Here is a 26,406-nt window from a genome sequence, read left to right on the forward strand (position 1 = left end):
CTATCCGGCACGCCTGGCGCGGCTCCTGTCCTCAGATGCCCCGGCCGGGTGGATAGCCAGGAATCTTCCCAGTGTGCCAGGGGAAGATGTCTTTCCGCATCCGAGAGGGGCTGTGTGGCCGGTTCTCTGGAGCCTCCTGGAGCGGTGACCACGGTCTGCACTCCGTTTGGGGCAGGTGACTGGACGGGATGGCTCGACTTCTAGAGGATTTGATCCCCACCCGGAAGGAAATGGCCCTCGCATCCTAGGACCGATGCTACCTGTCCCAGTCGCTTCCTCCCCAGAATCTGAAAGCGAGGCCAGGGGCCGAACCCCGCAGGGCGCGCAGTCTGGGCGTAGTGTAGGGAGGCGGGGCCTGCGCTATCCGTTCCGCAGCGGCAGGCTGCGTGCTTACGCAGCACGTACGACGAGAGGTGGGGCGGACAGGAGGCGGGCGGCCGAGGCGCGGGGCCTGGTCCCTCGGGCACCATGGCCAAAACCGTGGCCTATTTTTACGACCCAGACGTGGGCAATTTTCACTATGGTGAGGGAACAGGGTGGTACGGGAGGAGTTTAGGGACGCGGAGGTTCCGAGGGGGGCTACAGCTCCAGGGATGAGAACTGACGAACTCTCTTCCCCTCCCCTCAGGGGCTGGGCACCCTATGAAGCCCCATCGCTTGGCTCTGACCCACAGTCTGGTCCTGCACTACGGTCTCTATAAGAAGATGATCGTGAGTTCTGCCGCCTCTACTGGGTATTGAGGGTGGGGGTGAGCTGCGGCCCTAGAGCTAGGTGGGCCACACTGAATGCATCTAATGAGACCCAACCCAAGAATGGGGGTGAGGGGAGACTGGGTAGAAGGAACCAGGAGCAGCCCCCCGCCCCTATGCAGAGTGTTGGGGAGTGCTTCCACCAACTTAATGAGAATTACTCTTTCATCTTAGTAAGGTCAGCCACCCCTTGACCTCAGGTGGACTAACACTTGGCCTAGATTTAGGGTGGAGTGGGGCTGGTTTGAAGACAGAAGGTGTTTTTCCCCCTAGCATTTTAGGATGTGGGCAGTGCTTGTGTCCTCAAGGAAGGGAGAGGGGGCTGGATTACTGTATGTGTCTGGATGTGAGGTTTACCCTCAGCTTCCACCCCTTCTCTTCTAAACCAACAGGAGCAGGAGCTCCAGGGAGGACCATAGCCCTGTGTGTAAATGTGTGTGTGTGTGTGTGTGTGTGTGTGTGTGTGTGTGTGTGTGTGTGTAGGTGTAGGAGAGCAGATGTCCTGGGTATTCCCTTAACCTAGAATAAATACCCCTACATGGATAATCACTACCCAGCTCTTTATCTCCCGAATACACACATGCCATCTGTCCCCAGCTTGGAATTTGTAGCTGTGATATGTGGTTGTAACACTTAAGCTCAGTCCTCCTGTGTTGCAAGGGGAATTAGTCAACAGTATGAATGAGTGTCCACTGCTTGTGCTGAGGCACAGACAAGTGAATTGGTCATAGAAAAGATTGAGGTGATGTTAGTACATAAATCTATGAATTTCTTGAAACCCTTTTCTGAAAGGTACTGTGTACATTTTCTGGGGAGAGAAAACTTTTTGGTCTTAGTCAATTTCTAACGCATGTGTGAACCCCCTCAAAAGAGAAATCTCTGGCTTAGCATGTGGGTGCTTGGGATTTTAATTAGGAGATTGTCATACACTCTATATTATTTGATTCCAAAATGAAGAACTCAGACACAGAAAGGGCAGAATCAGAGCCCAGGGGAGGAGGTGAGTATGGAGAGAATCAGGAACAGGAGATCCGAGGAACAGGGCAGGAGGATCCAGCACATGGTTAGAGGGTAGGGAAGGCTAGGCTGGAGGTCGGAGAGATAAAGCAAACCCAGTGGTCTTTAGTGGCCTTGGTCATCCTGAACCACCTTGTTTATCAGAGCCGCTTTTCTTCACTGACCTTTGCCTCATGACAAGGATTGGGGGTAAAGGGACTGCTGGGTGTGGTTTTGGATAGTCCCCGGGGCTGGTACAGTATGGGCAGTCTCAGCCCCATAAGTGGGACCAACCCTGCCTGGGTGGGTTCACCTTGTGTTTCTATCCTGAGGTCTTCAAGCCGTACCAGGCCTCGCAGCATGACATGTGCCGCTTCCACTCTGAGGACTACATTGACTTCCTACAGAGAGTCAGCCCCACCAATATGCAAGGCTTCACCAAGAGCCTTAATGCCTTCAACGTGGGCGATGACTGGTGAGAGGACTAGGACTTTCGATGCCAGGCATTTCAAGGAGAATGCTTGAGTGAGGTCTTGCAGGCAGTAAGTGGGGAGATGATGAGTCAGTGAGTCATCATTTACTCATTGGTTTATTCAACAAATATTTATCGGTCATTTACTCTAGGCCAGGCCATGTGCCAAACACTGCAATGATCAACAACCACAGCAAAATTTTAGTATTTTAGCTGCGCTAAGTCCTGTGAAGGAGAGGCACGTGTCTGCGTCTGAGCATGTACGTGAGGGAAAATTACCCAGCTTTTTCTGGTCAGTGGAAGCATCCTAGAAGAAGCAGTGAAGATTGAGCTGAGATCTGAAGAAAGAGTAGGAGGTAATTAGGTAACAGATGGTTGGGAGGAGAAGGGGTGAGAAGAATGTCATGGACAGTAGGGACAGATGACATGTGCTGGCGTCTGTGGTAGGATGGAGGATGACTCATTTGAGGAACAGAAAAATGGCCAACCGCAGCATATGAAGAGAAGAATGATCTGAATTGAGGCTGAAGTGATGGGTAGGGCCTTTCAAAAGTAGACAGCCCTGTGATGAATTGGAGTGTTCACCCCTAGAGTAGAGGGAAGCATTCAAGGTTTTGAAAAGCAAGAGTGCGTAGATATGATAGGTTTATATGGTTGGTCTTGTACCATACCAGGAAAACTCGGAGTTCGACCCTGTGGGGAAGGGAGTGGACTAGAAAGGTAAGCCATGATCCTTGCTTACCTTCTAGTATCCATTCATGAAAATATATTGACCAGAACAGGTACTATTCACTCAATTTATTTCTTAACTTTTTATTAAGGGAAAATTTCAAACATTTCTGAAAGAATAGTACAGCAAACCCCAAACGTGTATCTGTCATGCAGCTGCAACACTGATGAGCAAATAGCCAATCTTCATCTGTCTCCCCTCACGATAGTTTTAAAACAACTCCCAGATGTCATATTCTTTTATCTGAATACTTGATGTATATCCAAATGATACTCTTTAAAAATACATAATATCGGCCCTGGCTGGTGCAGCTCAGTGGATTGAGCGCGGGCCTGCGAACCAGACAATCACGGTTCGATTCCCATTCAGGGCACATGCCTGGGTTGCAAACCAGTTCCCTGCAGGCCAGTTCCCAGCAGGGGATGCATGAAAGGCAACTATACATTGATGTTTCTCTCCCTCTCTCCTTCCCTTCCCCTCTAAAGATAAATAAATAAAATATTTTAAAAAAATACATAATATCATTATCACACCTAAAAATTATCAGTGATTCCTCAATATCATCAGATATGCAATCAGTATTCAAATTTCTCCAATTTTTTTATATTGCAGTTGATTTCTTAAACTAGGATCTAGACAAGATTCACACATTTCGTTGGTTATCTCTTAAGGCTTTTAATCTGTGACGTATCTTTCCCTTGACTTCTCGAAGAGACCAGCCTGTAGAGTTTCCTGCAACAGCTACCATTTACTGAAGGTACTCTGCTGTGCTGCTACATCTGCTTAATTCTCACACCAACCCCGAGATGGAATCGTCCTTCTCCTGGTGGTGGGTGAACTGAACTTAGAGGAGATTTTGGTAATTTAACTTGTGGCACATAACTCGTGGTCAGTGGAGGTGGCAGAATGCAGACCTGGGGCCTAGGTTTTTAGATACTACATTAATTTGTTTCCCTAAAGTATCCTACCAACAGAAGTAGCCTGGGCTGGAGAAACAGATGCCAACTCCACAGGCTGGCAATGAGTGCCCTCCATCCTTATCCTCATGCTCCTGCTGCATAGGGCCCCCCTGGAATGCCTTCCGTTTTCCCTTCATCCTCTCCAAGGCCTTACCAGCCTTCACACCACCAGGAAGTTTCACCACAAAGCCTTGACCATGCCAGCTTTAGAGGTCTGTCCTGCACACACTGTGCTGTCACTTGGTGTTCAGTCACTTGCTGCCTTGGGAGGTTACTTCATTTTTTGTTATTGCTGCTGCTGCTATTTCTGAGTTCACTTTACAGGTCTGCGAATGCAAAATCAGCCCCCGGGCCACAGCTGGGGCCCTCTGAGAGCTGTTTGAGCACTTAGGGCACAGGTGGTAAACACAAGGCCCACAGGCCGGCCCTTCGCCTTGTTTTATCTGGCCCAGCACCTTGTTTCTACCCGGCAGCAGCGCTGAGCTCTTGTTTAACTGTTAAGGAGTAGTTACATTTATACAGTCCTAAAATCACATTGCTTTGAAAGCAACCACGAGGCTGATGTGGCCCCTGGTGAAAATGAGTTTGACACCCCTGACTTAGGGCATCCTGTCTATCCCTGAGCCCTCTGTGCTGCAAATAAATATTCTGTGCTTTTATTGTTATAACTTTGAAAACTCATTTACCATTGAGCCCAATAGTATACTATGATTTAATCTTTTTCTGGTACAACTTTTTCTTCTTCTTGGAACTGGTAATTGTATTGTTTTTTCATTTGCTTACTTGTCTAGGCGTCAATCACGAGTCCTTCCCAAAGTCTTTGAAAAACTCTTAAACTCCCTACAGTTTTTTTTTTTTTTCAGATAGTGAATTGTGTCAGTGGCACTGTTTTCTTGGACCTAAAATGAAGGAGTTTTTTAAAGCATTTTCTTTTCTGAAGGTCAAGTTTATGAACGTATAATTTGCATACAGTAAAATTCACCTTTTTTAGGTATACAGTTCTGAGAGTTTTGGTAAAGGTAGTTTTCCAAAGTTTTCCTACAAAGGTCCCTCATGACCATTCGGAGTCCATCTCTTCTTTCCACCTTAGCTCTAGGCAGCGACTGATCTCACATCTGCCCCAGTGTTTTGCCTTTTCTGGAGTGTCGTTTAAATGGAGCCCCATAGTATGTAACCTTTTGTGTCTGGCTCCAAGCCTCTCTTTTTTTATAAAGAATGAAGATAATGCCCTGGCTGGTGTGGCTCAGTGGACTGAGCACGGGCTGCGAACCAGAAGAATGAAGATAGTAATGTTCATGGCTAACGCTTATGAAAGGCTAACTAGTTTCCACTCACTGTAATAAAGGCTTTCTGTGGGTTATCTCACCATTATTACTATTCTGTGTTTGTTATAGGGACAGAACTTCAAAATGTGTAACTATAAAGAACATTATTGAACATTATATAAAAATGTGATACCCATAGAAGAATCTTATTTTAAAGATTTTATTTATTTATTTTTAGAGAGAGGGGTAGGGAAGGAAAGAGAGAAAGAGAAACATTAATGTGAGAGAGAAACATCAATCGGTTGCCTCTCGCACGCGCCCTGACTAGGGACCAAATCCATAACCCATGCATGTGCCCTGACTGGGGATTGAACGGGTGACCCTAGAAGAAGCTTTTAAGAAAAATAGAACTCACATTTTCTTTCAACTTATATTCGTTTTGCATGTACATTCAAATACCTGGAAGCTGCCTGCTTCTCTTACCAGCTAGGGTACAAACTTCCTGACAGAGTTAAATGCTTCTTTACTTTCTATCAGTGCCTCACACAGGGCTTGGTACATGGTTTGGTCCAAAATATTTGTTGAATAAATTTGCAGATAACTTGGACGTGCAGGAGGGGGAGCAGGCTATTGAAGAATAGAGACTGGTGGGGTTGGGGCCGAGGGAGAGGTGGAGGAAGGCCTGGACAGAGGTAAAAGGGCTTCAACTTGCTCCTCTTCTCTGTAGCCCAGTGTTTCCCGGGCTCTTCGAGTTCTGTTCCCGTTACACAGGCGCATCTCTGCAAGGAGCAACCCAGCTGAACAACAAGGTGACCACAGCCCCGGCCCCCTTCCCCTTTCTGTGGGTTACCAGACTCAAGGCCTTGACCCTGACCATGAGCTCTGTGCTTTGGGGGTGGGCAGGAGGAGGATTGTGAGCTGGGTGTTTGTTTTTCAGATCTGTGATATTGCCATTAACTGGGCTGGTGGTCTGCACCATGCCAAGAAGTTTGAGGTCAGTGAGGAGGTGATAGGGGAGACAATGGCCACCCTAGGGTTGGTGTTCTGGATGACAGTGGAGGGCAGCTGGGTGGGGGAATTGTTCCTTTCTTTATAAGACCACTGTCTTGCCATAGGCCTCTGGCTTCTGCTATGTCAATGACATTGTGATTGGCATCCTGGAGCTGCTCAAGTAAGTAGCCTGGGAGGAGATGGAGGGGCTTATGAGACTCTTAGCTGAGGAGATCTCAGATTGCCTTGGCCCTGGCCCTGACTCCACCTCCATACCAGCTTCTCCCAAGTTCTTCATGCTTTACTCTGGCTACTTCTTCCTGCACTCTGCTACAGATTCCCTGTTGCCTGCTTACATTTCGACTTTCTCTACACCTCCCTCTCTTGTCCCTGCCTCCAGGCTGGAGCCCCAGCTTGCCCTTAGGGAACTGGTGGTATTAGGTTTCGAGTGACTTGGATGGAATTGGGTGGAAGCAGACCCAGACCTTGTGTTTGGGAGGAATGTTTTTTTTTTCCCCTGGGTCTCACCCCTGCCTCAGGCCCTGGCTTTGCCCTCATCCCAGGTACCACCCTCGGGTGCTCTACATTGATATTGATATCCACCATGGCGACGGGGTTCAGGAAGCCTTCTACCTCACTGACCGGGTCATGACAGTGTCCTTCCACAAGTATGGGAACTACTTCTTCCCTGGCACAGGTATGGGGATAGAAATGTCCACCCGTCACAGCCCTCAGCTCTTTACCGTGACTGCCTCTTCCTCAGCCTTCAGGTCTCAGCCGGGACGCCCCTTGTCGGAGAAGCCCCACCTGGCCACCAAGTTAAAGTGGTTGCCTCCTTCCCCATTACTCTCTCCCACCACTCTGCTTATTTCTCACAGGGCACACACTGCTATTTGTATTTATTGTGGTGTTTTGCTTTATTTATTGTCTTCCTCCTTGTTATGCTCACCCCCCAAAATAAATGGTTAGTGAGATCTCCTTCATTTCATTAGTTCCCTTTATTGCTGTATCCCCTATGCCTAGCACACAGCTTGGCTCTCAGTAGACCCTCAGAAAGTGTTTGTTGAATGAACGCAAGCTGCAGGAGACTTAGTGGCTTTAGGGGGTACATGGTGCAGGTACGTAGATGGAGTGAGAGGCCTTCACTGTTGGGTGGGGTTGAAGCAGTTGTGTTGTGGACACCTCCCCATGCCTGGCTGCCACCTCCCACATCCCACTTCCCTGTAGGTGACATGTATGAAGTTGGAGCAGAGAGTGGCCGCTACTACTGTCTTAATGTGCCCCTGCGGGATGGCATTGATGACCAAAGTAAGTACTGAAGTCTTCTCCCTGTTCACTGGGCCCTGTTTCTCTCCCTGAATTAACCTTTTTGCCCTGTATTGTCCACTCTTGTCTGCCTTGTATTGTCCTTAAGGATGAATGGCCTTCAGAGAGACCGTGAACCCCATTCGGACCCCCGCCCGGAAATTGTGTGCAGCACATTTTTTGTGTCTGTGCATTTTTTGTGGGAAAAGGGTCACTAGATTTCATCTGTAACTCCAAGCGTTCTGGGACCCCCTCCAGAACTTTAGAACCAATGGTTTGGTTCCTTGGGTTGCCCCTTTCCTGGGCTATATGCTCTCTCAACCCCCTTTTTCCTTTTGTTCCCTGTCTCCCCATCCCCTTGGGGTGCCAGGTACCCATCTTTGGCCCTCTCCCAGGTTACAAGCACCTTTTCCAGCCAGTTATCAACCAAGTGGTGGACTTCTACCAACCCACGTGCATTGTTCTCCAGGTAATACTTCCAGTCCCTTGTCAAGAGGGCTCTTCCTAACCTCGGGGGAAGAGAACAGGGAAGAAGAGAGCCTCTAGTTTGGTGGGGAAGGGAAGGACGTCTGGGGCATTCTGATCAGTTACCTTACTGCCGCTGCCTGGGCTTTTGCTTTTTACAGTGTGGAGCTGACTCTCTAGGCTGTGATCGATTGGGCTGCTTCAACCTCAGCATTCGAGGGCATGGGTGAGACTTGCTCTCCTTAGACTCCCCCAGGTTTTCAAGTGGCATTGGACTTTAGTACAGGGAGAGGACGTAGTTGGAGAATGAGCCTCACATCTTCTTGGAAGTAAAAAATAGCTACAAATTGTACTGGAACCAGAAAGGTCACCGTGAACAGGGTTCCCCAGCTGGTCATTCATTCACAATAGACTTTTATTAAGCACCTAATTATAATTGCTTAAAACTAAGCAATTATGTTCCAGGCATTATACAAGGAAATGGGGATGCGTTGGATAAACTCCTATGGACTCTATAGTTTAGTATAAGAACAGACAAAATATGAGCAAGTGAACCAAGTAGATTGTTATAAATCCTATGAAGGGAAAGGATAGGAGGCCTGGATAATAATGGGGAACCTACTTTAGATAGCCCAATTTGGAAAGGGTTTTCTGAGGAGTTGAAATTTGGACTGAGACCTTGAGGCTGAAAGGAGCGAGCCATAGGAAGAGCGGAGAACAGTTTTTCCCAAGAGGTGGGTGGGCCTTGTGGAGGTTCTGAGGCAGGGAAGAGCTGGTGTGTGAGGCAGGAACGTGGGGAACAAGCTGATGGTGGGTTAAGGTGAGGTCTGAGAGGTCGGCAGGGGGAGGCCTTTAGACCTTGGTAAGGAGTCCAGATTAGATTTCAGATGTGGTAGGAAACCGTTGAAAGATATTAAGCAGGGAAGTGTCATGATCCCACTCGTGTTTTAAAGTGACTTCTCTGACTGCCAATTGGAGAAAGGTTTGAGTTGGGGAGACAGGGGCGGAGGTGGGCGGCCGGTTAGGAAGCACTGGTGTTGTCTAGGCGGGGGATGCAGTGCCCGGGCCAAGGTGGAGGAGGTGGCTAGAAGTAGATGGATAGAAGTGGATGATTTGAGTTCTATTTTGACATTAGAACATTTGACATTTGGCTGATATCACTTGCTGGTGCAAAGATGAAAATAGTAGATTAGTATGTAGGGTGCCAGGGTAGGTATAGAGCAGGACAGAAATGGGAGTGCAGTTATTTACAAAATTTTGAGACACAACAGAAACATAATAAAGTATGTGTATGTCAAGGATATCACTCAGTGAGTGTCACTGCCTAGATCAGGATTGTGAACCTTTCTGGTTTCCTCGTGCTCCTTTCCAGGTAGTACTGAGAGATGTATATACTTTTGCTTTTGATAACCATCTTTATCCACTCCTTTGGTTTCTTTTAACAGGGAATGTGTCGAATATGTGAAGAGCTTCAATATCCCTCTACTGGTGCTAGGTGGTGGTGGCTATACTGTCCGAAATGTTGCCCGCTGCTGGTAAGCACGCCCCTGATTGTCCTCTTCCCCCATGTCCTGTGTGAGCTAGGGGTTCCCTGAGACATATCTCAAGCCCTTCCGCCCACTTGCTCAGCCTGTCCCCCTCTGCTGGTTGGTTTCAGGACATACGAGACATCGCTGCTGGTAGAAGAGGCCATTAGTGAGGAGCTTCCCTATAGCGGTAAGGACCACCCCGTGATTCCCCGACCCCAGGAAAGCCATTCTCACAAGACCCCACAATGGCTTGTTTTGAAGGCAGAAAGGGAATTGATATTCTTGGAGTTCTGCAGACTGAACCAAGGATCTCAGATCAGTGAAAAGATTAGGCAACTATAATGTAGAAATTTTGGATGGGAAGGAAAGAGATTGGGAAATCTCGGGACCTACCTGTCTGTCCAAGGTATACCCTCTAGTTCTAATCTTCTTTTCCCTCCTAAGAATACTTCGAGTACTTTGCCCCAGACTTCACGCTCCATCCAGATGTCAGTACCCGCATTGAGAATCAGAACTCACGCCAGGTCAGTAGTTCGGAAAAGCTGAGATGAGAGTCAGGGAGCCTTGGAGAGGTCCAGGATGTGGGAAATTGGAGAAATCAGAGGAGAAAGTTCTCAGTCATCACTTGCGCTGTTAGCAGCGAGGAGGCAGCCCAGAGGCAATCGGGTGGGAGGAGAGACACTTCTCAGTGTGGAGACTCAAACTAAGATTCAAAATGGGATTAAAACTAGGACAGTGGGGGGGGGGGGGCAGCAGTTAGAAGCATGGATGCCCTGAATCCCTGGGGCTGCTCACTCTCTTCCTCTTCCACAACCAGTATCTGGACCAGATCCGTCAGACCATCTTTGAAAACCTGAAGATGCTAAACCATGCGCCTAGTGTCCAGATTCACGATGTGCCCGCGGACCTCCTGACCTATGACAGGACTGATGAGGCTGACGCAGAGGAGAGGGGTCCCGAGGAGAATTACAGCAGGTCTGGGGCAGGAGCCGGAGAGCGGGGGTGCTAGCAGGCTTGGCGGGGAAGTGAAGAGGGGACAAGTGAGCTGAGGCACTAGGTTAAGTGTCCCTGGCTTATGTCCTTTTCTATCCCTGCTCTGATCTGCTGCTATTTCACACTTCCCTATTTTTAATGACATAAATAACATGTTTATTATAAAAATTTTAAACAGCACTAAAATATGTTAAATTTGCATTTACACAGTCCCAGACCCATTCCACAATGTAACTACTGTTAGTTTGATTGGTATTTTTTCAGATAGATGTTTTTTCCTATAGATTACAAGTATACTGTTCAATGTGCACAGATAAACACAAATGACATACACATTCATTCTCAGAGCGTGTGTAGTTTTCATATGTAAGTTGGGACATTCTATACAAATTGCTCTACAACTTAGAACTGGTTCTTTTCTTACAAAGTAATGCATGTCTTCCCGTGTCAGTATATATAGACCTGATAAAATTCAGCTGTATAATATTCCATTGTGTGGATGTAACCTCATTTAACCAAGTACTGTTGATGGACATTTACATATTTCCCATTTTTTCATTATTACAAAGAATGTGGCAGTGGACCCCCTTACGCATATATCTCTGCATGCTCATTAGAGTAGATTAGATTCCTGGAATTGTTGCTGCTAGGTCAGAGGCTGTGTGTACTAAGTGTTTAACTATCCGATGCCAAATTGCCTTCTAAAAAGTCTGGAACAGTTTCTCTTCTTGCCAGCGTCTTACTCCCAGGTTCTGAGCTGAACAGGTCACTGCCCATATACTGCTCTCTAAGGCCCTTTGATTTCTTTCCTCTGTTAATTTTTTCAGGCATGATAATTGTATTGTGGTTGTTTTTTAAAAAGTCTTTATAGCTTTCTGAGATAGATAATAAAATATTTACAGATGAAATTGATTCCTCAGTGAATTGGAGAAAAAAAGACTAGGATAGAATTTTTCTTTTAATCTCAAAATAGGCTTTTCTGAAAAATGAAGGGAAAGACAGTTGAATCCACAGGGAGAACAGATTCCTGATGTGACTGAAGGATGACCGCAGCCGCACACCTGTGGCACATCGGGCCCTGCTCCCACGCAGGGCTAGGGCTTTGAGCTGGCCCTGCTGCAGTCTGATGGCTTCTCAGTCCCTTCCAGAATCTTCTTCTCATAGACTTTAAGCCTCCAGATCCATCCTCTGGTCCCGGGCTTGACTGCTCTCACCCTTGGGACTACTCCAAGCTTCCTCCTCCATGAATACCCCCTTATTGCCACTCCTGGTTGAGGAAGTATCTGAAGCTCTGGCCTCAGGAATTCCCTTTGACCCATCATGTCCTTCTCAACTTCTCTAGGTGTCTGAGGCTTAAATTCTGGAAATTGATTTTCTTTGTCTTAAAAAAAGGTAGAAACCTGTGTTTAGGTTCTTCCTTTTGGCAAAGTGTGGCTTTTTCATCTATAATTCCAATCTGGTGTCTGGGCCTAGTCTCTGCATAGTATCCCTCCCTCTCAACAGCCCATGGAGGCCTCAGGCCTCTTCCTGTTCTGGGCCCTACCCCACTGTCAGACTGTCCACCGAACGCCTGTTCTTTGATGCCTCTGTCTTCAGCTTGCTTATCGTTTGCAGGAATGTGATATTAAGAGTTTTCCTGACTTAGTTCCCCAGCTCCTCTTTGATGACTTTCTCTCTTCTTAATTATCAGCTGTGAGGAAGATAATTCAGTTATCAGTTATTCGTATTCTCCTAGAGAATAATTTTAAAAAAGAAATGAACTACTATTGAGTATCTACTGGGCCCTGTGTTGCTTTCACATCCATTCCCTCACTACTGGTTTATGATATTATGCCACTCTTCTGCTTAAAATTCTCCTGTCCATTGCACTTGGAAGAAAATCCACATTTCTGACGGTGATTTTAAATGGTCCTGCATGCTGGCCCTTACATCCCGGTCTCATCTTTTAACTAAAGTCCTCCATGCACACTCCCAGCCATCCTGGTCTCCTGGCTCTTGCTGAAACACATCAGTCTCCTTCCACCCTACAACTTGGGCACAGTGATCCCTCATCTATCGCAGGAGTTACGTTCCAGAGACCCCCGTGATAGCTGAAAATCTGCGAAGTAGCGGCGTTACCTTTATTTTTTTATTTATATATATTTTAAGGCTTTATAAATCCTTCCCACACTTCTATAAACCTTTCCCACTCTCATATTAACTTTTCCACACTCTTATAAACACTTCATATGCTCTTAAACACTTTTTCTACACTCTTAAACCTCCATAATTTTAACAACATATAAAATTCTATGTGGGTACTCACCAGTGAAGTATACAGTCGTCCCTCACTATGTTGCAGTTCACTTATTGCAGCTTCACTGTATCATGGGTTTTTTAAAAAGCTGCAATAAGTGAACTGTAATATAGCCAGGGACAGCTGTACTTGTATTTTTGTTTGTGTGTTTGTTTTGCAGCTCAGAACGGTTTTCCTGAGGTCTTTGGCTGGCTAGTTCCTTGTCAGACTTCAAGTCTTACTTTCTTAGAACAGCCTTTTCTAATAGTCCTGTCTGAAATTTTATCCTTTTCCTCCATCACTCTCAGTCACACCTTCCTTTATTTCATTTAAAAATATTCCCAGCACTCTCCATCATCTGAAGTTATATTTGTTTATTTACTTTGTCAGTTATTGTCAGTCTCATTTATTAGGTAAGTTTTTGAGGATTGTCAGAAATTTTGTCTGGCTCCCTACTGTATTTCTGAGGCTCATGACAGTGTCTAGCACAGAGTAGTCTCAATAAATGTTTACTGACTCTGTGTGAGTGGAGGAATGAGTAGCTATCATTCTGTACCAACAGAAGGGGAGGGGTGGTTCCCTGACAAAGGGGCCTGTGAAGTGGCTCCAGAGACGATGTCTGTATGGGGAAGTATTGGAGCTTGGAGAGTGGGCCCTCACTTCTCTCCCCTTGCTTTGCAGGCCAGAGGCACCCAATGAGTTCTATGATGGAGACCATGACAACGACAAGGAAAGCGATGTGGAGATTTAAGAGCAGCTGGGCTTGCTGTGCACCAAGGAATTCCTTTTTACCTCTTGATTGGGTGGGTGGGAAAAGGTGTGGGTCCCCCAGCTCTGGAGTGGTCACCTTCACTGGTTTTACCAATCGATGCTGGGGGACTGTTTGGAGGTCACATCTTATTCTCAAACCAAGTATCCTCTTTCTTCTCCCTCCCAAGGCCTGACAATGGTACCTATTTGAGATTGGATGGGGACAGAGATAGCTATCTCTAGAACATCTTGGGCACTGGGCCCCAGATGCCAGTCCCTGCCCGTCTTGCCCCTTTACTCCTTACTGGCCATCCTCCAACCCTGAGAATTTTAGGGGTGAAGGAATAATCAGGACTGAGGTTGCCTCTGACTTCTGCTTCTTCTGGCTCTCCTACATAGGCCTTGCTTCCAGTGCAGATGAAGAGTGAGGGATTTTAGGGGGCTTTGGTTCCCTAATACCTTAGACCCAAATGATGGGAAGTATGTTTTTTGAGTTGGGGGAGGATGTGAAAATGTCCTGTTCTGACTTTTGTCTTTATGTCCATTTTACCACTGTTTTTATCCAATAAACCAAGTTGGTATTTTTTGTACCTTTTGCCTTTCTGGGTAGTCTCAATTTTTGCTAGCTACCTGTGTATGAAGGGAGAGGGAATGGGAGTGACGATGTATGTAATAAAAATCACAGTTGATATTCACTTAGCACTCACCATATATTAGGCCCTAGGTCTGTACCTAGGTATGGATTATCTTGCTCCTGTAGGGATTTAATAGAGTATTCTGGTTGAGAGCTAGACCAGCAGTCTCCAACCTTTTTGGCACCAGGGACCATTTTTTCCATGGGGTCGGGTTGGGGAAGGAAGAGGCGGAGCTCAGGCCAGCTTCACTGCCACCCAGTTCCCAACAGGCTATGGACTGGTACCACTCTGTGTCCTGGGGGTTGGGGATCCTTGAGCTAGACAAACCTAGACAGATTACTAGTTTAAGAGACGGAGTAGAGACCCTGGCTGGTGTAGCTCAGTGGATTGAGTGCGGGCCTGCAAACCAGACGATTGAGGTTCGATTCCCAGTCAGGGCACATGCCTGGGTTGCAGGCCAGTTCCCAGCAGGAGACTCACGAGAGGCAACCATACATTGATATTTCTCTCCTTCTCTCCTTCCCTTCCTCTCTAAAGATAAATAAATAAAATCTTTAAAAGAAAAAGAGGGAGTAGAAGACAACTTCAGATCTTTGCACCTGCATGTTTGGAATGGTGGTGCAAGTTGGTGAAGATGCACTGGGAGAAATCATGTCAAGTGCTTACTTAATTAGCACAGTGCCTCGTTCCCCATTATCGTAACTGTCTATGTGAAGAAGAATGCCAGCAGTTGCAGACACAGGCCCTTCCCTGAAGGGGATTACAATGCAGTAAGGGGTGAGGTAAATGCTATAGCAGGTGTGGATGGTGTACAAGAAAAGAGTAACGGACAGGTGACTTTTCTGTGCTTTGACCCTGATTCTCAATACTGTATCTTATAAAGCATGTGGCTTTTGAACTGTTTTGGACAAATTTGAGTTCGAAGTGTGCGCTGGACAGCTCTATGCAACTCTCCTTCAGGCAGTTAGAAAGTGGAACTCAGAGGTGAAGGCTGGATTTAGGAGCCAGACAGGTTGGCAGCGTCCCTGTAATCTTACCAAGCCCCAGACTGAGCATAGGAGGGGCTATGGAGGGAGTGAGTCACTGAGTCTTCCCTCCAGGAACATAAATTGCCAGCTCCGGGTGAGGTGATTCAGTCCATACCTTGAGGGCCCACTGGGTGCCGCATACTTTGTCCTCAAGGAACAGTTGTAGCTGGGAGAACAAAATTAGAGAGAAATCAAACTATAGAGCAAAGAACATAATCTTGGAAAATACCTGTTGTTTTCACTCAAGTTTGGTTTATGTCCATAGGGAATCCTGGTGAAACATGGGACTTGGCAGTTAGATTAACCTGGCTTTAAATAATCTAAGGGGAAGGGAAGGAGAGAGGAGAGAAAATCGTTCCCTAGCTACACCAGCCAGGGCTTTAAATTTTTTATCAATTACGTGTCCTTGGGCAAATCACTTCAACTCTCAAAGTCAAAATTTCTTGGAAACTATGACATGGCATTGTGAGGATTCAGTGAGGAAATAAGTGTAGAATATTTTATATAGCTCCTGGCTTAGTGCAAGTGCATTGTAAATGCATTGTTTAGGCATTTATTAGACTTATTACTGTTTAGGCACACATTGGCAAGAACTAGTGTTCCTGTATTAGAAACACAACTAGGAAGTAGCAGACCTAGGATTCCAAAGTAGGTAATTATCTGCGGGCAGAGGATGCTTCAGTAGCTTTGTGGCAGAGCGGGGGGCTCCTTGCTGCAGCATCTCATGGACCGTGTTGTGGTGTGGCTGATCTCACTGGTGTCTGGTACCCAGTGCAGGTCCTGTGGATGGGAGACCTCTCACCCTTCTTGACCTGTGTGTGGGTCATACCAGAACCCACTACTGAAGTCTGATCTTTGGTCTCCACTTTCCTAGGTGGTGAAGTTCCTGGGTTCAGATGTAGCTAGTCTCACCTGGTGGGTGTCTGTGGGCCACTGATATACTGCTGGGAGCACCTAATTGTGCCAGGTGGCATCTCTATGTTGCTTGGCCACTTACTGTTGCTCTGGGGACGTTCTTCAAGGTGGTTTCCATTGTCATTGCTAGGACTGCAATGACAAAATACCATAGGCTGCACATCTTAAACAACAGTAAAGTTTTTTCTCTCACTGTCCTAGAGGCTGGAAGGCCAAGGTCAAGGTGTTGGCAGCGTTGATTACTTCCAAGACTTCTCCTTGAGTTGCAGATGGCAGCCTTCTCAGTGTGTACTCAGTGGTCATCCCTCTTTGTTCATACATACAAATGTATGTATGAACTCTTCCTCTTCCTGATGACTCTTCCTCTTCTTTTTTGAAAAGGCTTATTTATTTACTTTTACATATTTTTTAAATTTTATTTATTTATCTTTAGAAGGGAAGGGAAATATCAGTGTATGGTTGCTTCTGGTGCATCCCCTGCTGGGAACTGGCCTGCAACCCAGGCATGTGCCCTTGATGGGGAATTGAACTGTGATCTTTGTTCGCAGGCCCGTGCTCAATCCACTGAGCTACACCAGCCAGGGCTCTATTTATTTACTTTTATTTATTTTTTAATATTTTACTTATTTATTTTTAGAGAGAGGGGAAGGGAAGGAGAAAGAGTGGGAGAGAAACACCAATGTGTGGTTGCCTCTCGTGAGTCCCCTGCTGGGGACTGGCCTGCAACCCAGGCATGTGCCCTGACTGGGAATCGAACTGCGATACTCTGGTTCACAGGCCCGCGCTCAATCCACTGAGCTACGCCAGCCAGGGCTATTTATTTACTTTTAGAGAGAGGGTAGGGGAGAGGGAAAGAGGGAGAGAAACATCAATGTACCAGAGATACATTGATTGGTTGCCTTTCACACGCCCCCAACCAAGCATCTGGGCTGCAACCCAACCTTGTGACCTGACAAGGAATCAAACCGGCAACCTTCCAGGTCACAGGCTGGCACTCAACTCACTGAGCTACAGCAGCCAGGGTGACTACTTTTCCTCTTTTCATAAGGAGACCGGACAGATCGTGTTAGGGTTCGTCCTTACGACTTCATTATAATCCAATCATCTCTTTAAACACCTTTTGTACATTTAAAGGTACTGGGTGATGGGACTTGAACAGGTGAATTTGGGGGAACCTCATATGGCCCATAGCAGTTCTCTTCCCCTTGGTGTGTCTGGCCTTTCTCTTCCTGGACCATCCCAGGACTCTGTTGAAAGCCCCTTGGCCACTTCTACCAAAACACTGTGCTGTGTGGTGCTGTCTAGGGATCAGGAACAGAGAAGACAGGTGCCAAGCAGGAAAGAAGTCTGGGAAGTCTGGGGCTGCAGTAAAAAAGCCCTTCCAGAGAGTGTTACAGGCTCAAAGCCCCACGTCCGTGCTGAAGCTTGACCCAGGCAGGTGCAGATGTTTCCCAAAGTGCCACAGTCAGGTACTAGGACAGCTGGGCATCCGGCTGCAAGAAGGTATGAAAGAAATGCTTATGCAGAAAGTTGTCCAGGTACAGAGCACTGCAGAATGCCAATACCCTTTGTGTAAGAAAGGGGAGAAATTATATTTGATTTGTATCTGAATAAAAATCTCAGCAAAGATGGATGCACAAAGAAGCAAAATAAAGCTAGGTAATCTTAAATCCAGAGCTTGTCAAGTTCCACCTAGCACTTGCTCTACCAAGCTCTGTTCTTGGCACACAGCCTTTAATACAGGATAGCTGTCACTTTTTTTTTTGTTCCTTCTACATGCTCCATGGATACTGCATGCATGAAAACTGTATTACCCTTGAACGCCCACCATTAGTACATTTTTTGCCAAGATAAGTCTCTCCTGCAATTTTTGGTTCAGATATTATCCGGTCTAGGGTACGAGAGGGTCCAGGCTTTACAGCCACGTGGGCACTGCCTGGGAGTGGGGAGGCCTGCGCGGCTCTTTGACTGCCAGGGGGCGCTGTTCGCAGTTGAGGCCAAGTAGAGGTTGCACCGCCCACTCGTCACTCCCTCCCCCCCACGTGAGTCTGAGTGGTTAGGCCCGCAGGGCAGGTAGCGCGCTTCCGTGGCTTCCCTCCACCCCCCTCCCTTCATTCATTGGTAGGGGCTGCAGATCCGGGCGGAAGTGGGGCAAGCGGGCGGGAGCGAGGCGTCACCGTTGTATATTCATGAGGCGCGCGCAGCCTGGCATGCTAATGAGGCGGGGCGCGGCGGCGGGCTAAGTAGCTGCTGGGCGGCGGCGGCTGCGGGCTCGGATCAGCCGGGCGGGAGCAGTGTAGGCGCGGGGTCACCAGCCAGCGCGAAGCCACACATGGAGCCGCCCGGTGGGGGTCTGGGACCCGGCCGCGGGACCCGGGACAAGAAGAAGGGTCGGAGCCCAGATGAGCTGCCGCCGGCGGGCGGCGACGGCGGCAAATCCAAGAAATTTGTGAGTGTCCTTTCCACCTGGTTCCCTCAGCCCGGCCCGGTTACCGTCCTGTGGACCCCGGAGATCCCCGCAGTCGGCCCCAGAGATGCACGCCTGTCTCTAGGGAGCCGCCTCCGCGCCTCCCTTCCTCGTTTTGTTGGGTCTTGGGCTCTACAGCGCGACCTCCTACCCCTCCAGGACCTCGGGGAGCACGGCGTCCCACCCGGCGCCTGTCCCAGCAACCTCGGAGCTTCCTTCAACCCCCAGCCCGCGCGCCCTACCCTTCGCCCCCTTAGCCCGGGCGGGTCTCAGCCCCATCTCTTTCCTCTCAGCCCCACTTCCTTTCTTCTTCCTCTCTCACCCGAACACGCCTCCTCTATCTCGGTCCTCTGTGCTTTTCTGAGTCCATTTTCTCCTATTACCCTTACTTCGCTTTTTGGTATTTGATTTGCTTCTCCTAAAGGTCATTTCCTTCTCCATGATTGATCGTTTTCACCTGCTAACTTTCCTACTGCCCAGCCCTCTTTCTGGGCCCTCAGCCCGGTGTCACCTAATAATCCTTCCTCTCAGGAATGTTACCTGGCTGGGGCCCTACCTTCCCTCCTCCCTTGGACGTTTGTCCTAGCGATTGATTGCCGGAGTGGGTTCATGCCGAGGTCCTTTGGTCACTGGGCATGACGTTACTTTTCCTCCCAATATTTCTCAATCCGTCCCTTTACCCTGTTGCTTATCACTTTTCAGGGAGTTAGAACTGCTCATGATTATGCCCTTCTTGGCCTAGGATGATGATAAACCTCCCCCCATGGGGAGGAGGTTAGACTGCAAGTCCAAGAAGTTTGTGAGTAATTGAATTGCATTCTTTACATTTCCCACGATAACCATGTCAACTCTTCTGTCACCACCTGTGCCCACCTCCTGGCATACCTTTTCCTACCTGTAGAAGAGTATAGCTTCTTCAGGTGCCCATTACTTCCAATCGGAATCCGAAGGAATATTGATACTCACGTAACCCTCTCATATTTCATTACCTTTGCTCACATTAAATCTTTTTTATTCCACTCCCCAGGGAGCTATTTGTTTGCTTTGTATTGTAAAGCTTTGAAAGTTATGGGACACTGTCCAAGAGAGGGAAGGGGTCTTGCATCTTGATCATCACTTGCTCCTTTTAACTGTGGTTATTTAGTCCTCTCTTCCAGGTAGTTCTGCCCCCTACCCCAGTATCTCTTTCTGCTAACCAAATGGCTTCTCTTTCCTCTTCCTCTTTTCTCATACCCCATCCCTTAGCATTTTGACCCACCCCTATGAATTTGGGAAGAAAATTGATAAAGTGACAGAATGAGTAAGAAAATATTGCTTTGGGACCTAGAGGATTGAGATGTGAAGAGTACTAAACAGAATTAAAATAGTGACTCATCTCTTCCTACAGATTTCTAGCAAGGCAGGTGCTTTTGGACTGTCCTTTCCAGTGACTTACAGGCTGTCAGAAACTTTTGATCTGGCAGGACATCTTTGTCCCCAGATATGTAGGGTTGATGGTAGTGATGACCCTTCTCTATGGTAACTAAATCGGCATTTCCCTGTGTTTCTTTAGGTTAAGAATTGGTCTAGGCAGAGAGCTTTCTTTCTAGGACTGGAGGTCTAGGGCCTGAACTCCTTCTGTTCCTGTATCTGATTGTTTTGGTTTTGTTACCAAGGGTACTGTTTGACCTTCCTCACCCAATCCCAGCTATTCCTGCTGATTTATAGTGACCTCTGTGACTTGTAAATATTTTTCAAGTCCTTTATAGAATTTTATATGTGCTTTTTGTTTGACGTAACACTTGTGTGTTTCACAAATGTGTGAAATCTATTAAGTGCAAGCGGTGCTAAAAGGTGAGATACCTGAGGAAATGACTTCGTTTCACCTGTTTTTTTGGAATGCCCCTGAAGTCTTGTATGTGCTGAGTGGTTTGGCTCAGAGTTGCTGGCATTTGCTTCAGAGAGGGTGGAGCTGAACCAAGTTCTCTTTTTCTTCTGAGGTGTTGGTCTTAACCCTTAACTTGCTGAATTAAAAAAAAAAATGCAGCACAGGGAGGGAAGAAGATTGCATTTTTCCAGGAAAGTAATGCTGTTTAACCCCTTTACTGCCAACCGTAACATACCCCAAGGCATCAGAATATTCTGTCTTCCTCATTGATCTTTTCATGAAAACCCTGGAGGTGAGAGACCAGAGGAGCGTTGCAGTTCAGTTCTCTTTGTGTCAGTGTATGTATCCGTGGGTGAGGGAGTGGGTGAGATTGCTGGTGTGCTTTTGTCACCCATGGCTTTGCTTTCTTGAGCTACTGGCTGAAAGTGAACTCCAACTGTTTCACCTCCTCTGTATTTCTCGAGTGTGTGTCCTCTGGAGCTCCATTAAGAATGTTGCACAGGTTTTAGTGTGCCCAAAGGTTATTTGTTTGCATCTGAGGGGTTATTAATCCCTTTAGCTGCTACCTTTCTTTCCAGGCTTATTCAGGTTCTAAGTACAGTATAGATCAACTGATGATAACACGGAACTCACAAATTGCCTAAGATCTGCTCTCTGAGGCATCTCTTCTCTCTGAGGCATCTTGTGTGGCAAGGAGATGGACTGTAAGTTGAACAGTGGTTGGGCATCTTTTAAAAATGTGGTTGTAAGAGATGGTGATGTGTGGCTGTAGCCGGGCTGCCTGGTATTCCCCCTTGGTTCTTCATGAGTCTGTCTTCTCCTGGGCCAGGAACATACCCTTTCTCCAGCTTTATTCTGGTTCCTTTCAGAAGTCCTTAAGATAAAGGAAAATAAAAATTCCAAATGAACTATGTTTTCTGACTTTTCAGCAGTGGTGAATGTGGATGCCAAATAGACTTGTTGGGAACTTCCCTGCCTGGTTTCAGGAACTGTAACCCCTCATGGCTAAGGCTGAGTGAGAGACCTTGGGACCATAAGCCATTAAAGAGACAAACCTTGTCTCCCTGGCAGGGGCCCCACCTCTGCCCCCTTTTACTTCACCCTGCTTGGCCCAAGCAGATGACAGGTTAGCTAATGACGGGTAAGATTCCTCAAAGGAGGGCCAGTCTAAGACAGGCATGGTTGCAAAGGGGGTCCTCAGGGAAGAAGGGGGCGGGGTATAGAAAAAGGGGGTGATGGACCTTTGCCCTTTGGCTTTGACATAGCCTGAGCCTTTATTCTGTCTGGGAGAAGTCTCCTCATCTCTTGGCTGCCTTACTTTCCCTGCCTGACTTAAGCCTGAAATAATGTCGGAGGTGGATAGGGCCTGTGCTGGAAAGAGTGGGTTCTGTGGGGCGATCAGGCCTAAAAAAAGAATGCATAAAATCCTGTGAAACTTACTTTGCTAACACACTCAATTTAAATAAGATTCCAAGCATGAAATGAGTTTGTTCCCCAAAGTTTTATGGCCCTTTAGCTATCTGACCCTGACTCAGAATAAGCCCTCAGAGTTTTTGGAATGTTACCTATTGTTTGATCATTACTGCATGACAATGATTGATGAGCCTTACATATACGTGGCTATACCCTGTATTCCTATACAAATTAAGTCCAGTAAAAGCCCACTGAAGAATAGGCTTCTGATCCTTCTTTGAGAGATCAGCCACCTTTCCTCCCCAAGCAGATCTTGTCTTGGTAGATGTATTCTCATCCACGGGAGCTGGGGGCAGGCTCTGCAGGCAAATCTCCCCCACATAGACTGATTTTTTTTTAAATTTTTTATATTTTTTAGAGAGAGGAGATGAGAAGGAGAAAGAGAGGGAAAGAAATATCAGTGTTTCTTGATGGGATTGCCTCTTGCGTGTCCCCTATGGGGGACCTGGCCTGCAGCCCAGGCATGTGCCCTGCACTGGGAGTCAAACCCGCAACCCTTTGGTTCACAGGCCTGCACTCAATCCACTGAGCTGCACAGCCAGGTGATTTCTGAAATATGTAAGAGGATTAAGTATAATCAGGATGTTGGGAGACTGCAAAGAATTCCTGCATCTTATAGATTCCATGTCTCCTCATATAATCAAGAAATTGATACATTTTAAGAAAGAATATTGTTCCCGGATTCAGCTAGGAGCATACCTTTGTAAAACATGAATTTCAGCATGGCAGTAGAGGAGAAAATAGATGATAGTTTATAAATCTTGTTTAATTATGGATGCCTCTGTTGAATGGTTACCAGGTCGCGGTTTGATGCCCTTCTAAAAAGAAAGCGATAGTGAAAGTATAAATGTTTAGTTGTGGATCCCTGTCCAAAACGACAGCAGCCATAGGTGAAGGGTGCCAGGCAGGATTTAAAGCAGATACTAGGAAGGTAGAGAATGTTAAAGGAGTGGAGTTGTTCATGAAGATTTCTGCTTCTCTCTCTCAAAGGAGATCTTAACTTTGATACAAATGGTCACAGAAAGCTTTATACAAGTTATGTGTTTTCTTTTTTGAAAGATGATAAACACAGGGATTATTACTTAGTTTAGAAAAATGGGAGAGGAGCCTACAGGAATGTTATTGAGATGCTTGAGATGACAGGGCGATACCTTAAAAATTTCTGCCCTGCTTCCCACCTCATCTTTAGAGACAAGGATTTACTTGAGGATGTTACATAATCTTGTCTCAAAGGACACCCTCAGGGAGTGCCTCGTAATTAATGTCCCTGCCTTGGGGGAGTTGGTAAACGTTGGGATGCTTTTATAAAAAGAGTTGAAAATGTTACTACTTATAAATTATGTTTATTATAAAAACTAGGAGAATAGCAATAAGCCAGAAGTGGCTTAACTTTGTTGATGGGCATATGGGTCAGAAAAGGCTCATTTTATTTCCCGCATGAATAACCTCTTGTTATTCCCTGGGGCCCTTGGTGCATTTTATAAATGGAATGCCAAGTTATTCTTGGAGAGTGTTATATTTTCAGTGGAATGTAATAGAGGCTTAAAAGATAAGGTTATGCCACATATGATTTAGGAGGACAGGTTACAATCGTGTTTATTAATAAGAAATACTAGGTGTTATACAAGGTTTGCATATGCAGGTGGGTTTTCTCCCATTTTATGTTTGTTATCCAAAATCAAGCTATAAAAAGCACCTAAGTTTGAAACAAACCTTGTGTTACTTACTACTGTTTTATGTATTATCTTAGGCTGCCTATTCCCAATCACTTTTATTTGAAAGCAGTAGGAAAAAATTTACCTCTTGCTAACCAGCAAAATGGGTGTTTGCTCCTAGTTAGGGTTAGGTGAAGACACAGCCAAGTTCTCCCTACTGCCCGTCGTCCCCTCCCTCTTTGTCTTCCTTCCCGCCCTGCTTCTGTAGGGTCTGGTTCTAGTTTCAGGAAAAAGCCAGGCTTTTGAGGAATCAGGAGCGTGAAAGCTATTGATACTAAAATTTCTGAAAACCTGAAAGCTGAAATTGAGAAGTAAAGAGTATTTTAATCCCTATGAATATATTCAACCTTTTTTAACCTCTTTTTCCTTAAACAAAGCTTTTAGAAAGTAAAGTTTTACTTCCATTTTTAAGGAAGTAAAAGAATTACTGAAGGAAAAGAGAATTATTGAGACCAGTATTTTAATGATTTTTACCACCAACTACAGGATCACTAGGTGAATCACTGTTCTTCCAACTCCAAGAGTCTCACTTCCATTCATTATTAAAGCTTGCTATGAATGGCAGTCTTAAATTTTAGAGTTGGAAGGGACTTTAAATGTCATCAAGCCCAAACGCCCACTCAGTGCAGCAATCCGTACAGTTGTAGGATGAAAACATCAAGGGGCTGAGGGGTGGAATTGGATAAATGAATGGAGGAAGAGAAGCATAAATTTTGGGTTCTACATTTCCTTTAGTAAATTTCAGGATCTTGGAATCGCTAGAGCAGTAGAAAGGATATAAGAGGAACAGATACTCTAGAAGCTATGAAACTGAGAGGAGGAAAAAATTGAAAAAACTGATACTCTTTGTGGAAGCATTCTGACGTGAAACGTGGGAAATTACATCCTTGGTGGTGATTATAAGTGGTCTGTAGGCAGTAGCTACTTTGGCATTAAGAACATTTTTTTCCTTACTGATTTGAGAAGGCAGGGGGAGCAGGGTAGGGAGACAGATATCAAATAGGCATTCATTGGTTGATTCTTGTATGTGCCCTGACTAGGGATGGAACCTGCGTCTTTGGCATATCAGGATGGGATGATGCTTTAAACAACTGAGTACCCAGCCAGAGATACTTGGGCATTTTGTTAGGGTAGCAGATACGTAGCAGATACAGGTAGAGTTTATGATGTCCTGAATTATTTTCTGGATGTCTGATTATGTGACTTATTTTTCTGTTTTAGGAATGGTACTGTATGTAAGCATAGGGTTTGTATTTTCTCTTAAGATTTAACATATTTTGCCCTGGCTGGTGTAGCTCAGTGGATTGAGCATGGCCCTGTGAAGCAAAGGGTTGCTGGTTCGATTCCCAGTCAGGGCACATGCCTCGGTTGCAGACCAGGTCCCCAGATGGGGAAACGTAAGAGGCAACCACACACTGATGTTTCTTTCCCACTCTTTCTCCTTCCCTTCCCCTCTCTCTAAAAATAAATAAATCAACTATTAAAAAAAAAGATTTAACATACTTCATGGACCCAACAAAGGGGCCATTAAGTATAAACCGTTTATCCTAAAGGTCACAGAAAAACAAGGAGCCTGCCTTTTTTTTTTTTTTTAAGAACTTTTGGATCAAAAAGAGAGATAATCTTTGTTTCTTTCCCTCCCCCCACCCCTAGTAGCTCACATTTATTCAGGGGTCTTTATTTTTTTGTAAAGGCCCTTTAGAGCCTTTGGATATCATGCCCCCCCCCTGCTTTTTATTCTGCAGCTTTATTGATGTATAAGAACATACAATAAACTGCATATGTTTAGTGCACAATTTGTGAAACCATTATCACAGTGAAGGTAATGAATATATCCAGTACCCTCAAAGGTTTCCTACTGCCCTGGCTGGTGGCTCAGTTAATTGGAGCGTGGTCCCCTGTGCCAAAAGGTTGAGGGTTTGATATCCGGTCAGCGCATACATGTAGGGTGCAGGTTCCCTCCTGGTTGGGGTGCATGAGGGAGGCAGTTGATGGGTTGTTTCACTTTCTCTCTGTCTCTCTGTCTCTGTCCCTCATTTCCTCTGTCTCTAAAGTCAATAAAAACATATCCTCGGGTGAGGATTAAAAAAAGTTTTCCTCTGCCTTTCTGTAATCTCGCCTCCCCTTTCCCTGTTTTCCCATCCCTAGGTAACCACTGATGTGCAGTCTATAACTGTAGCTTGGTTTGTATTTTTTAGAAGTTTATATAAATAGAATCATACAATATGACCCCCTTTTTTTTCTGGCTTCTTTTAGCATAATGTATGTTGTTACATTTGTTAATAGCTTATCCTTTTTTGTTGCTGAATAATAGTACATTGTATGGATTGATCATAATTTGTTTATTTACTTGGTGGGCATTTGGGTTGTTTCCAGATTTTTTCCTTTTGTTTTTGCTGTGCACATTCATGCACAAGTTTTTGTCTGGACATAGGCTTTCATTTTTTCTTTTGTGAAGAAATATCTAGGAGTGGAATGACTAGGTTATATGGCGGGGCTATTTTTAACTTTTTAAAGAAATTGCCTGTTTTCCAAAGTGGTTGTAACATTGTACATTCCCACAAGCAGTATATGAGTTACAGTTTCTTGTGTACTGTTGGTGTGATCAGTCTTACATTTTGGCCATCCTAGTGGGTAAACAGTGGTCTCTCAGTATGACTCTAATTTGCATTTCCCTGATGATGTTGCTCCTCTGTTCATGTGCGTATTTGCTACCTGTATATCTTCCTTGAAGTCTCTGTTCCAAATTTTTGCCCATTTCATGGATACATGGAACAGAAGGGAGGGAGAAGGACCTTTGATATCTCATTTATCCTAGAAGCATTTT

At 45.9% G+C, this 26,406-nt stretch overlaps 2 protein-coding genes across 3 annotated transcripts in view; both read left to right on the forward strand.

Annotated features, from left to right (window-relative positions):
• Positions 1-409: 409 nt before the first annotated feature.
• HDAC3 (histone deacetylase 3) lies at positions 410-14,069 on the forward strand. The gene is made up of 15 exons (XM_037147651.2): positions 410-523; positions 629-711; positions 2,079-2,221; positions 5,900-5,981; positions 6,110-6,166; positions 6,288-6,343; positions 6,726-6,859; positions 7,390-7,470; positions 7,863-7,936; positions 8,094-8,158; positions 9,378-9,467; positions 9,590-9,648; positions 9,906-9,985; positions 10,279-10,436; positions 13,411-14,069. The coding sequence occupies exons 1-15, from the start codon at positions 469-471 to the stop codon at positions 13,478-13,480; spliced, it is 1,287 nt and encodes a 428-aa protein (XP_037003546.1). The 5' UTR covers positions 410-468; the 3' UTR covers positions 13,481-14,069.
• Positions 14,070-18,271: 4,202 nt separating this feature from the next.
• LOC119051020 (protein diaphanous homolog 1) overlaps positions 18,272-26,406 on the forward strand; it is a 42,327-nt gene continuing 34,192 nt past the window's right edge. For both annotated transcript variants that reach the window (XM_053666447.1, XM_053666448.1), the window contains exon 1: positions 18,272-18,506. In XM_053666447.1, coding sequence (XP_053522422.1) covers positions 18,390-18,506 — 117 coding nt within the window. In that variant the 5' untranslated portion in view covers positions 18,272-18,389. The remainder of the gene's footprint in view (positions 18,507-26,406) is intronic.

Source organism: Artibeus jamaicensis, unplaced genomic scaffold (assembly GCF_021234435.1).
Source record: "Artibeus jamaicensis isolate MK-2021 breed Jamaican fruit bat unplaced genomic scaffold, CSHL_Jam_final contig_456, whole genome shotgun sequence".
Lineage (NCBI taxonomy): Eukaryota > Metazoa > Chordata > Mammalia > Chiroptera > Phyllostomidae > Artibeus > Artibeus jamaicensis.

Coding starts and splice junctions, on each gene's coding strand:
- HDAC3 (XM_037147651.2), top strand. CDS start 469: ATGGCCAAAACCGTGGCCTATTTTTACGACCCAGACGTGGGCAATTTT. Junction 2,222..5,899: donor TTCAACGTGGGCGATGACTG/GTGAGAGGACTA, acceptor TCTTCTCTGTAG/CCCAGTGTTTCCCGGGCTCT. Junction 8,159..9,377: donor CTCAGCATTCGAGGGCATGG/GTGAGACTTGCT, acceptor TTCTTTTAACAG/GGAATGTGTCGAATATGTGA.